The sequence below is a fragment of the Drosophila guanche genome, unplaced genomic scaffold (genome assembly GCF_900245975.1).
Source record: "Drosophila guanche unplaced genomic scaffold, DGUA_6, whole genome shotgun sequence".
Lineage (NCBI taxonomy): Eukaryota > Metazoa > Arthropoda > Insecta > Diptera > Drosophilidae > Drosophila > Drosophila guanche.
In genome coordinates, this window is record NW_022995750.1 from 1,972,086 (window position 1) to 1,985,655 (window position 13,570).

The 13,570-nt window shown below is 42.7% G+C and overlaps 1 protein-coding gene across 25 annotated transcripts in view; it reads right to left on the reverse strand.

Annotated features, from left to right (window-relative positions):
- The window catches only part of LOC117586309 (tropomyosin-2), a 30,758-nt gene that overhangs the window by 14,128 nt on the left and 3,060 nt on the right, over window positions 1-13,570 (reverse strand). For 8 of the 25 annotated variants that reach the window (XM_034276279.1, XM_034276278.1, XM_034276274.1 and 5 more), the window contains exons 1-3: window positions 9,358-9,733; window positions 7,608-9,001; window positions 654-787 (exon numbers count right to left, since the gene is read on the reverse strand). In XM_034276279.1, the coding sequence (XP_034132170.1) occupies window positions 654-787; window positions 7,608-9,001; window positions 9,358-9,718 (1,889 nt within the window). In that variant the 5' untranslated portion in view covers window positions 9,719-9,733. Of the gene's footprint in view, window positions 1-357; window positions 476-653; window positions 788-4,395; window positions 4,745-7,607; window positions 9,002-9,357; window positions 9,788-12,206; window positions 12,333-12,581; window positions 12,737-13,570 lie in introns of those variants that run through there. The other 17 variants (XM_034276290.1, XM_034276288.1, XM_034276282.1 and 14 more) reach the window with 10 other exon arrangements.

A 13,570-nucleotide genomic window follows, 5' to 3' on the forward strand; every position in this document is an offset into this window, starting at 1 on the left:
ATGCCTATGTCCATATTTATAGACCTAAATTTTACAATATTTATACAGAATAAGAAATGTAGATCATCCATAGATTGTTGTTGCAGTAGTTCCAACGGTGGGTCGACGTTCAGTAAATGCTGTTTACAAAAAGTTTCTTAGAAAACTAACTTATTAAAATGATTATAATTTCACAGTTGTTAAAGAGAGCGCAGATATCTGTAGACCCAAAACCTAATTAGTAAACGCAAAATGTTGACCTAGAGAGAAACACAAACCTAACCTCAATCGAAAAACCTAATAACCCTAAAGCCCTAACGCAGACAGAGAGAGAATAAAAGACTCTCTTCCGTAGATAGATGGATATGATGACTATACCTCTTCGTATTTCTTATCGGCTTCTTCTGCAATTAATTTTGCTTGTGCTAATTGGTTCTCCAAGAGAGCCACTTTGTCATCTTCCATATTTGTGCGATTCTCAAGCGCTTTTCGTATCCTAAATTTGTTGTCAAAGCAATGCATTATAGTATTATAGATATGTGTATAGATAGGATAAATATAACTTGATCTTCAATATTTGTATGCTGTAATCTTATAGAGTATTATAATATACATCATATATAGAGGGAGGGTGGGGGAATGGGATATGGATATATGGTAACAAATGTACTAACCGTTCGCTCTCATCAGCGGCCTGAGAGGCTTCCGACAGCTTGGCTGTGGCGGAGCCCAGACGCTCCTCAGAGCGCTCCAAGTCTTCTTCGAGCAACTGAATGCGACGGTTCAGAGCAGCAACCTCAGATTCGGCCTATAAGACAATATATATGTTCGTACGAACCCAATATAGCATAATACATACAACAAAACATTCATAAACTATAAACTTATCAAATAATTTACTTCTTACAATGCTAAACTTAGGAGATTTCATAATAAATACACTATAAAATGGTTGCTGGTTTTGGTTCTGCTTTTGTTTAAGAAATACACATAAATTCCTATTCAAAAGCACTGCCATCTTTGGCATGGAAAACATGTATCTTTTTTTTTTTGTTAAATATCTACAAGAAATACACAAATTCTGTATAACAACTTTGCTATCTTTGGTATGGTAAATCCTGTTTTGCGCTCTCTTTTAAGCCCCAAAAAGCCCATTCTTTTAATTAGTTTATTTGCCCTAAGAGTCGACCGTAATTTCCACGTTTTGGCTTCCACCTGTAAATAGAATTTCCTTTTTTTCCGTATTCTGTCTTCCGCCGTCTGCCATGACGTTGCTGTTGCTGTTGCCGCGTGTTGCAAGGTTAAAACCAAGTGCCGACGCCCTAAAGCAGGCTTATAAAATTTCTTTGGCCAAAAGAAATCGATACCCAGGAGTCAAGTGAAGTTCAACAGAACTGAAACCGATATACTATAGCAAAAAGAAGCCAATTCAAGGCATTATTGGCCTCCGGACCTGACGTCATCGTATGGAAAATATTGATGAGAGTTTTTTCCACAAAACAAGACGATGAGACTCATATACCCATTAAAGAACGGAAAGTATTCGACATTGACAAAGTTGTGGCCATATAGAGGAGAAGTTTGGTTCAAACGATGAAAAGCGAAAATGTGAGCAGCCAAGCACACGCCCAAAAATGGTGAAAAAAGTATAAAAAAAGCAACAAACTTTTGATCAAAAACGGCAAAAGCAATTGGACAAGGCAGTCCAGTCCCCAGTCGAGTCTACACATCCATGTCCATGTCCAATGTGACTGATATGGTCGGACATAGATAGAGAGCTACTGATATGTACATGCTGTAATGATGGAATGAATGAATGACCAATTGACTGATTGGACGACGCTTAGAACCACTCGCTCTCCCTCTCTTTCTGCCTTCACGAGTCGTAAAAGTATCGTGTGATTATGAGTTGGAACCAACCGTGTTGTGTTGGCTTACGTCATCATCCCAAACAGAGGCAGCATACAATATACACTAACACACACACAACATGTACGTTAAACGATAAAAAGCATTTCGAATTGGGGGAGCCAAGAGCAGCGCAGCGCTGGCAGAGCGCGAAGCTTTCCAAACACCGAAAGTCACACAACAAACCGTTGATGAAGCACCGGAGAGCAGGGGGGCTTCCAAAAACAACAAAAGCACCAGAAACGAAGCAAAGAAAACATTGAAAAAGTACAATAAAGTACTGGCTAAACGAGGCGTTTTGATTGCTTAGCTTGATCATCATTCCAGTGGAGATCTTTCATGGGAATATAAATCTAGAAAATAGATAGGACTCATGCCGAATGCTCAAATATAGAGTGTTTAAGGTTTGGCATTGATGCAAATCATCTGCTGCCTTGTTTGGCCAGTGCTTAAAAAGTCAACTCCAGTTGGGTTTCGTTTTGTAGCGGGAGTTGTTGGCAGCAGCAATGGGCGCGAAAGAGAAGAGATTGCACACAGTTGGAAGTTGGAGAGAGAGCGAACTGTTGTGGTCTCGCTCTCCCCCTCTATTTCTGAACTCATTAACAAAATGTATTGCAGATTAAACGCTTTATTAAGAGCAACAAAAAGAGTAGTAGAAGAAGAATAAGAGCCCAAAGAAAAGCTGGAGACAGAACAAGTTTTTGGAGAGCAGTGGCCCCGGCCCCCATTGTTGTGGAATTTATGAAAAATGACCGGCAAAATGCAAAAAATAAAATAAAATAAAACAATAAAAACAACCGATCTTAACCAAATTCAAAAGCCATGAACATGCAAAACCAGCTACGGGGCCGAGAAATGGTACAAGCCAATGAATTTTTGTCGGCTTAGTCACACACACACCTTGGAATCGGAGAGTATTCCATTTGTTTTAGTTTTATTTTCAGAAATTGCCTTGGCAACGAAATATAAAACAATAAACGCAGGGCAGGGCGTGTGCGTATGCCAGCGTGTATGTGTGTGTGTTTGAGAGTGTATTCCATTGTGATGATGCATTTTTAATTATGAACTGGAAAAATAACGCCATGAAAATGTAAATCACCAAGAAAAACGGTTAAAGACGATGGGCGCTCTCTCAGGCATGAAGTGGTTTTTTTCGGTGGCGATCGTGAGAGGGTGTGTGGCTGGGCTTTGCTGATCTCTTGACACCCCCAGTCCTATGGCGTCATGTGTTGTAATCTTTATATTGCGGCATACGCACACAAACATGCACAGCGGACATGGAGCAGGGGGATAGGGAGCACAAATCAAAACCAATTTGTCACAAAAGCGCATTGAAATTATCAACGTTCAATTTCAGGAAAGAGGGACACACACAAAAGAGGGGTGAAAGGAAGACCCAGCAAGGAGGGGAACAACAAATGACATTGAAAAGCATTCATTGTATAGAAAACCAACAACAAAAGCAAATTATGTTTTTGTTTTACATTTCAGAGAGGGGAAACCAAACGTCAATCACTTGCTGGCAGCGTGGAAGCGAAAAGTTAACAAATGGGGGGAAGGCAATTGTATTGGCTTGAAAATCATCCATAAGTTCCTGGAACACAGCTCCTGAGCCCCCAAAAAAATGACGTCAACATATGCTGTCATTGGCCCACTCCCTGTGATTTCATACACAAACACACACACACGGACTTGTACGGGTGTACCCGGGAGCCCTACAGAAATCGCTTGCGGCATTTCTCTCTCAATTGTCTAATTAGAATCGAATTAAGCACAAACTGAAAAAAATAATTAAGAGAATCCAACCATTTATTGATCATAATTAATCGAATTTAGAACACCGCTAGCTAAACGATGTGGCTGCCACTTTGCGGCTGATGCTGCCGTTGCCGCTTCTTCAGCTTTAAGCCGGTTTTCATTTTTTTTTGTCGCTGAGAAAGCAAAAGATTTCTTTATTTTCTCTACTTTTTTTGCCTTGTGTATGTGTATGCTAATGTTGCGCTTTGTGCCGTGAAGCGAGGAGATAACATACAATTTGAAAGGTGAATGAATTTCGTCTCAAAGATAAAAACAGTTAACCCTAAAACGATAGAGAAGTGACACAATAAGGAACAAGAGGAAGAACAATGGTGGCGGTGCATGGACACGAACCACCCTGTGCCTCAACAATTTGCCCAAAAAAAGGCAGGGGAAACAACAACAGAATCAACGGGAGAGGCCAGAACTAAAGTCGCTCTCTGGAACTCATGTGAGCGAGAAGCCTGTCGCGACACTTGCAGTTGTCTCGCTTCCACTAGTACACACACTTTCACACACACAGGGGAGAGAGAGCTCTCGTCTGTCGCTCTCTCTGAGAGAGTGTGGAAGAAATGGTTACTATCTTTTTTCCACAGGTAGGATTTATGCAAAATTTATAAGACAGGTCACGCAGTATTTAAACCATACCAAAGATAGCTAAGTTTCCACTTATTTTTGTAGAACTAATAGGGAAATGGAAGGCTGGCTTACTTCTTCGCGTCGAACCACCTCGAGTTGCAAGCGCTTGTGGAACTCCTCGCACTCATCTTTATACTTTTCCATTTCTTCTTTGGTCTGACGCATTTTCTTCTTGAGCACGTCCAGGAGAGTGCCTTGTGGAATGCTGGTCGTCATTTTTAAGTTAGGTTGTGGGTGTTTTTTTTGGACACTTGGACTTTGCGTTGGCAGGAGAGCCGGGGGCACTGGAGCACACTTGATATTGGCCTTTTTCGCCTTTTACTGTTATAATTTCAACAGTTGCTTTCTGGTGATGGTATGGCAGCACCGAAATATATAAAATTTTACAATTTGAAGAACACACACCAACACTCGCAAGGGGAATGGAACGACACTCACACACACATGAAATGAAGAAAAAACCACCGGTTCTTTTTCTTCTTTCTCTTTGACCACTTTTTTTCTGTCGCTTGCGTTAGCTTTCTAGGCAGCGTTTAGCTGGTTATAGGGACTTTAGCCTGGCACACAAAACAGTAGTAGAATAAATAGCGAATAAATATAAAACACCACAATTCGACGACACACAAAACAGAGACGACCGACGCGACTCGAACGACGAATTGGAAATGAGCGAACTATCTGTGAGCGAACTGAACAACTATGCAAGGTGGTCTCCTCGGGTGACGTTCGGATGTGTTCGGCTCTAATAAGTTTGAGTGCGTGCTCGCTTGTTGATGCCAGAGCTGATGAATTTTTTCCGTCATATTAACCCCCGTATTAAGAATATGCGCGCTGTAGTAGCTTATTGAAACCCAAATTTAAAAATAAATAAAATATTCGTCTAAACGGGCAACTTTAAACCCCATGAAAACATATGGTTAATCATCACACGATAGTTTCGTTTCACTCACACTTACTAAACAGAACCCTTCCACTCGCACTTACGAACAGCATAGATAATAGAGCACTTTTCAAACGAGACCACCTTGTATAGTTGCATCATGGCGCTGAACTAGTTCATCTGAGACACTTAGCTTGATTTGCCCAATGGTGTGACAGAGACAACTGGTGTGTCGCCGGTTGAGAGAGTCGGTGTCTACCCCTATGTGTGTGTGACTTTCCAGCCTGTCTGCCTCGCCTAAAACTGTATGCTGTTGTGTGTGTGTGTGCTCATGAGCTAAGAGTTTTTGTGTGTGTTGGTGTGCCGCTGGAAAACCTGTTAAAAGCCGCTAAAATTCTGTGGACATGTTTGTTGTTGTTTGGCATTAATTAGTGAAGAAATATTTCAGATTTTTGTTATTTCTATGCCAACAATATTATGCAAAAAAAAGGCGCATGTCATATACAATCTCCATTTAGGCTGGAAATGAGTAATCAGGTGGTTCTCTCTATCTGCATACATACAGACATTCGAGCAGCAAACAACATAGCTCCGTATGTGTGTGCATTTGCCAACGCAACGCCCCTGCCTTTTCCTCGCCTGCCTCTTTCACAAGCTAATTGTACTGAATACTACAACAACAAAAAACTACTACAATACCGGTGCTTTATCAGGCTTATCAACACGCAAGCAAACAACGTAAGCGTGAGAGCGTTATGGCTAGACACCGTAATGACTAATCGGGCTAGTTGACTCTCTCTCCGGCGATTGTGCCCCCCACACAAGATATCGATATCATATCGGGAGTTTTGAATTTGAAAAAGTTCTATGCCCCCGAGGCTTCCACCTGTTGCTGTGTCATTTATTTGTATTCTCAGACTCTCATCCCTATTCGGCGATGGCGTAATTGTTGATAATGCCAACAATGAGCGACTGTCCATGTTTAGCCAGGCGGCATTGAAAAGAAATTAAAAGTAAATGCCGCAGTCGCATCGAAGGTCGTTCGCTATGGGAACATAACACGTACATAGCCCGTATCAACATTTAATAATTAATTTGTACACCAAATTGGCAAGTCGAGCTTTGTACAGAGAACATTTTGCGGCTATGCTTTGGCCATAGATGGTAATGTTTTCCTTTTAGTGATATTTGAAGTAGAAGCATGTAATGTAAGCGGCCATTTATGGGGTTGGGGCCAAGACCACTTGGAGTATGGTTATGGACACCCCCCACCCAATACCATATTGGCGGGGGAGTAGCCTACTAGTACTGGTGCCATTTTATAGGGCTGGTCTTTTTTTGCCGAGCAAAGAGAGTGTTAGAGGGAGAGAGAGTGTGTGGTATGCTGTGGGAGCGCGCAACAGGTACCGTTAGCAATTTTTGTGCAATTGCGTAACTAATTAAACAATTGCCTGCAATTAAGCAAACAACAAATTGTTGAAATACTTTTTCTGCTCTCTGGGGGTTTATACACATATACGGGGGGAAATGCAAAACGAATTGGCGACTTGCGTCGACCATTGGAATGGCAAGAAAAAGGTGAAAGAAATAGGCATAAGTACGTGCAAAGTGGGTCAAGATTTGCATGTGTGTGTGTGTGTGTGTGTGTGAGAGAGAGAGAAAGAAACCACAGAAAGAAGAGGCGCCAAGACAAACCAAATCGTTTCCTAGGGGTCCCACTATTCATAATCAATAATATAGAAAGAATTCCAAAAAGTTCCACCAGAAAATGCCATGTAATGTCTCAATGCAAGGGCAAGATAATGCAAGAGCGTGGGAGAAAGAGGGTTTAAAGAAAATCAGCTAAGATTCGATAGGGGAATGATTTAATACCCTACGTAGCTATTAGAAGCTTAAATCAAATGCAAACGATCATAGGACGCTAAGCAAGAAGCTATGCACATTTATAGAAACAGAAATCCCTAGTTTCTGGCTGGCAAACAGCTTGCTCAAATCTTTGTACCCGCCGCTAGGGCACGTATCGCGAAAAAGAAGGCAACAAAAGTCGACAAAGACGACGACGTAATCGCTTTGCAATGTGCAAACCACACAAAAACTAACAACAGCAACAAAAGCAATAGATTTAAAAAAAAAGAAAGAACCGAACAAAAGAAACGAGAGATAGGAAACAACAACAATTGGAGCAATCATAGATGGAAAGAGCGATAGAGGGACGAGAGAACCTAACCAAACTTTACACAAGAATATTCGCAAGAGCAACAGAACAGCCAGGGAAGACATCATCAGACGGAAGACGACGGTCTTGCTTTTGGCTTGAATTAGATATAGAAATGTGATTAGTGGAAATGTATATAGAAAAGACTCTCACTGCTCACATCGAACCACTTTGTCAACTGCTAATTACCCTTTTAAGTTGTGTATTCATGATGTTGTGCAGCTCGTTCCGGATGATATTGAACTTCATCATGGTGTCCGAGCTGAAGATGGAGCGTCCAAAGGCCAGGCCCGGATAGTCCGCACACCGTCCCTTGTTGCGGCGTGCCTCTCGCTCGGCCACAATCTCGGCCGCCTCGCTGGTGCATCGCAATTTGGACCACTCCGCAGACTGGGTGTCGTCGTCGTCGCCCAGTGCTATGCCCTCGTCTATGGCCCCGGCACTGATATCGGTGGCCAGGCTATCACTGCTGGCCTCCATCGTACTCGTGCCATGACGCTTGCTGCGCTCTCGCTTGCCCGACGACGACGACGAGGAGGATTTCTTCTTCCGCTCCGACTTTTCACCTTTTTCACTCTTCTCTGCCTTGTCGCCTCTATCACGCTTCTCGGACTTTTCGCCTTTGTCCCGCTTCTTTTTCTTGCCACTGGACGTCTTGCCCTCCTTGCCGTTGGGTGGCACAGGCAGGGCTGAAGGCGCTTTTGTTGCTGTCGCAGTGCCGGCCGTGGGTGTGGCCGCACTGTCATCTTGCACGCTGCTCTCGTCCGTGGGCGTGGGACTGTTGCTGCCCAGGGAAGTGGTCACCGAATCGGTGAGTGGAAGACTTAGGGTGCTGCGGCTAATCGGAGTGGACGGCTCTTCCACCGGTGTCTCATTGTCGGGCTCCGGCTCTGGCTGAACCTCACCACGCAGATTGGAGAGCACACCCTTGGAGTCGCCGCGATAGAGAGCGGCCAGTATCTCCTGGACATTGGGCACATTGGGCCGACGTGTGCCCGAGAAGCGGGGATGATGCTGATGGCCACGCCGCTTCAGGGCGGCTGGCACCAGGGGTGAGGAGAGGCTGTGGGTGCTGTTGCTGCCTGTCCCGCTGGTGCTGGACAGGCCATCGTCGTCGGCACTGTTGTTGTGCGACATGTTGTCGTCAGTGTCGGAGGCGGAGACGTCGCTCCAGAAGTCCGTTGATCCGGACTCGTACTCACTGTTGGAGCTCTGATCGCAGGTGCGCTGCTGCTGGTACCTTTCGTAGAGCTGGGCTAAATACAATTCGGCCTCCTCATCGCAGTAGTACAGCAGATCGTCCAGCACATTCAGCTGCGCCTCGATGGAGCACCAACGCGAAGACTGCCCCGATAGTGCCCCGTCACTGCGACTGTTTCTGCGGCTGCTGCTGCTGCCAAGCTGACGCTGGTGTTTGCCTGGTGTTTTTGATTTTGGTTTATCACTTTTGCTTAATAATTGTTTGTTGGATGCGCGTTTGTTACGCGGCTGCTGTTTCTGCTGTTTTGCAGCTGGTGTTGTTGTTGTTGTTTTTGTTGCTTGTGTCCGTCTTCCTGCGCTGCGATTTATTTTTGGTGCAACAGCTGTTTGTGGTATATCGATAGGGAGTGAATAAGTCGATTGTATGGGTGGGAGTGCAATCGAGTGCAATGGCACACAAAAATGATTTAATATACTCTTAACAGCCAAATACCAGCTGTTATGGCGTAAGTGCTTATTAATTGCTAGTAGTTATTTTAATTAAATCATTTGAGTGTGCCTTTCGATATTTAGTGCTGCCAGATAACTACACCCGCATTTCAGACTGACAAAAGCTGATTGCCATGTGCGTGTGTAGTTATCGAAGGTACGGTGGTACTGCCTCAACTGCTTTAGATTTGATTTGAAGCCACATCAAATCATGTCTAAATCAATTGAGTTTGAATGTTGATTTCGTTACGCTTTTGTTGTGGTTGTTTGTCGTTGCCGCCGCTGGTCAGTAAATGCCGATGCGCCCGCTTTATTTGATGGGCCAGCCGGCGCGCCGCGCTGCCAAAGTATTTGTACTTTTGATTTTGTGTTGACTGCTGCGTTGAGGGTTTAACGGTGGCCGTCTCTTTGGGTGTTGTTGTTGCAGTTGCTGCTATTTTTGTAGTTGCATTTGCTTTGGTTGCAGTTTTTGCACTGCTGCTTTTGCTTGCTTTGGGATTGTTTTGCTTTGGTTTGGCTGCCGTTGTTGTGCTTTTGTTGTAACTCACTTTTTGCCACTCATATGCATTATTAACTTTTGCATTTCCTATTGTTAATGTTTTCTCGTACATATTAATTATGTGCGCCGGCTTTTTTGCTACAGTTTGTTGTTTGTGTGATTTGATGCGTGAGGTTTTAGGTGTTTTGTGTTTGTTTTTGGTTTATTCAAGCAGCTGCGCTCATTGTACCGTTAGTTGGATTACGAATTTCCTTTTTTTCTAGCTATTTTTATTGATGATTTAATAGATCTAATGTTTTTTTTTTGTGTTTGCTCTCTTTTATCTCTTTAGATTTTCAGTAGCGCGTGGAAAATGGCAGAGAAAAGTTTGCGGTTTCTCTTTCTCTTGTTTTTTTGGCATGTGTAACGGTTTATTTATGTAATTTGTGAAATCTCTAGAATTTCATTTAATGCGTATTAAATGAAAGTAGCGACTTTTCTAATTAATTAACTGATTGATAAACCTATTTAGTTTGATTTATAAGAATGCGGGTTTCATTTATTTATAATTTATTTGATTTTGATTTTAGATTTCCGATGGGGTTGAGTTGAGTTGAGTTGGAGGCGGCGGGCGGCGGCTGGTCTGCTCTGCTTGCTGCTGCTTGGGAGGGTTTGTTCTTCGGCCCCGCTGCTTGCTTCGGCGTTGTACTTGAAAGTGTGTGCTGTGCTGTGCCGATAATTTTGGGGCCATGCGCTCACCGGCAGGCAGTGGCGCTCTCTCTCTCTCTCTATCTCTCAATCTCCCAAACTATAATTTTCTCTCTCTCTAATGCGCCCCCATACAAAGCGTGGTGGACGTGTGGCACATGTCCGAGTGAATCAGCACTATTTGTGTGTGTGTTGCACTCTGATCGCACATCTAGGGGGAGAGCGAGAGCGCCACCCACCCATCTTTCTCGCAGAGTATATGCATGCAGTCGGTGAGGCAGTGCTCTTTGGTTTGGTCGCGTGGCAGAAAGCGATCGAGGGAGATAGAAGAATGCCTCATTGTGTCTGCATATACCTTGCATCTCTCTAGCGCGCGCTCCTGCTCTCTTACTCTCTTGCGGTATTTGCGTTGAGTTTTCCTGGTCTATTCATTCCATTTCAGTTTTTGTTTGATTTAATTGCTTATCTCTGTATTTTTTATTCTTTTTTCATATCTCGTATTATTACTCAGGCGCAGGCATCGTCATATCTATTTGAACGATAGGCATACGGGGCAGGGCCACCAACGACAGCAAAAACAAAAGCCAAAACTGATAATTTGTCAAGATCTCATAATTTATGCTGTCCGATAAGTTTTGTTTTTTTTTATTTTTCATTATAATATGTTTTTCACGCCTCTGGTTACCTGAAAATGTTGAAGATTTGAAACGCTGCCAAGTCCTTGAAATAATTTCCGAACAACGTCCCAAACCAAAAAACGAATCGAGAGCAAAGAACATGAAAAAATTCAATTTGATTTATATTTTTCTTTTTGTTTGGAAAGCACAAGGCGGTGGCGGTGGCGGCCCAACGCCAAGAAAATTGTTCTAAATACTGTACAGAAAAAAGAGAGGAAACCATTTTGTGTTTTTGCATGAAAATATTTTTTGCAAAAACAATTTTCATTTGTCTTTGCGTTATTTGATATTGCCACACACACACAGGCGCGCATGCGTTGCTGTCGCTCTCTCTCTCTGTCACTCCAACGGGCGTTGCTATTTCCAACGAATTTAAAAATAGCGCCACACCGCAAAGGCGCTGCCAACAGTAAGAGAAAAACGCACACCCAGACGGAGTGCTGCGTGGCAATTGCTCGCTGCTATTTCCTTTTGTTTGAAATTGAATTCAAAATTTATGAGAACAAACACCTCGCGCACATAAAATAGATTGGAATTTCCGCCCCCAAACATTTATCTCATTTCAAAGAAGGTGCCGGAAAATTAGCATTAAATTGCCGCACCGATGACACACTTTTCACGCTGGCCCATTTTCATTTCCCCCCCATTTTCCTGCATCACTTGGAATAAATTTATGTGTATTTCTTGACTTGTAGCTGAACCCAAAAATGCATTTCAAAGAATACTCAAATATTGTGAAATAGCATAAAAAGTAAATGCTTTTTCTTAATATCTAGAGACGCTTATTTTCGGATACGTTTCCTAAGGAAATGTGTAACAATTTTGTGGGCGCTGACAAATGCCCAGACTGAAATTTCAATAATTAATGGGTCTGCCTTTTTAATTTTTTGAATGTTTTTGTCAAGTGATTAAAGAAATTATGAACTTTATGTGGTTTTTGGAATAACTTTGAAGCTTTAACTATGCAGAACTTTGATTTTAAATTAAAATATTTTAGGTGGAACGGGAATATAATTTCTGGGTTAGAAATTTGAAGGCAAACTTTTCTTATAGCTAACTTTATTATTTCCAGTACTTAAATGTATCTTAAATTTGATTCTGATCAAAAAACTTCTAGGAAATCTATACAAACATTTGGAAATGTTTCATTGAGCTTCCCGCCTTCTATTCCTGCTCTAAAATCAACTTAAAATCTATTCTAAAATATTGTAAGAGGTATGAAATTCTTGAACTTACATTCTGCAGGGCCTTGTTCTTCTCCTCCAGCTTGCCAGTGACAAGGGTGAGGGCCTCCTGGGTCTGATCCAGCTCGTTCTCAACGGTCTGGATTTTCTTCTGCAGCTGGCGAGCCTCTTCCTCGGCCTTTAATTATAGTATTTAAATAAACAAAATATTTATAATAAAAATGTAACAATAGAAAATGTGTTAACAAGATTTATTATGTTTCAGTCAAAGATCATCGCACGGGATGAGATCTCTGTTCATATTTAAAACCTTTAATTATGTTTTTTGTTATAGTAAATGCTGCCACCTCTCGCACCAACCGGGCGTAGTGCGTGTGGTGTTTCAGGGGATGGACTGGAGCCATAGAGTGGCTGATGGTTGAATTACCTTTTCGGCGCGGGTGTTGGCATCGCGTGCCTCTTGTTCGCAGACGAGAGCGCGCTCCAAAGCTCCATCCTTGTCGACTTTCATCGCTTGCATCTTCTTCTTGATGGCATCCATGGTGTATGTTTATTTGTTTTTGCTGCTGTACTCGAAAGAAACTGCAAACGAAATGGCAATGAAAACAAACGATTGTAATGTGCAGCCAATAAACCAATTCATACATTTATGCGATAATCATCTACTCTACGAGTATTAGATGGATAGATAAAACGCGTTTTGTGTGCACAGAAAGTGAAACTCTGTTGCAGAGGGGAGACAAAGCATTTGCATTTGAATTAACGGTAATCCTTACTCTCTTATTTCTGAGGTATTCCAACTTCCAGCTGGAAGACAACTAAATTTTAGTTGGGCATTGCTTGGATTGCTTTTGTTTTCTGTGTATTATGTAATCCCACCCTTTTGCCGGCGAAGTACACTTGTCTCTGGGCTTATCTTTCTGTTATCAGCATTCACGGGGGCAGCACACTGTCTCCCTCTGCCCCACAGCTAATGAGCGAACAATTCTCTGCCCCTTTTTGGCTGCAAGGTGGGCAAAACCCCATTAATTATTCGCCCGAGCCAAAAATCGAAGCACTCAAGGCCCAGCTCATGCCCAGAACAGACCAGAACAGACCTGACATACAGACATTGTTCCAGCTCATTGAGCTTTTAATATTTTGTTGGCGTTTCTTCACGACTTTTGATTCTCTTCTCGTTGAGAGTGTTTTGCTCATCTCACAGTAAATCATTTAAACGAGGCATACCTGACTAGGTAATGCACGTTTTCGGGGTTCTGTTCCCGAAGAACTGGGCGTTAGTTATGCAGATCACATCGAATTGGAATGGTGTAGCATGGCATGGATTGAGAGCGAAGCTGGGAGCATATTTGAGTAGAGAAATTGTGTCAGTAGAGTGAGAGGCAGCCCAAAATGTGTGACAATATAGGGGATAAG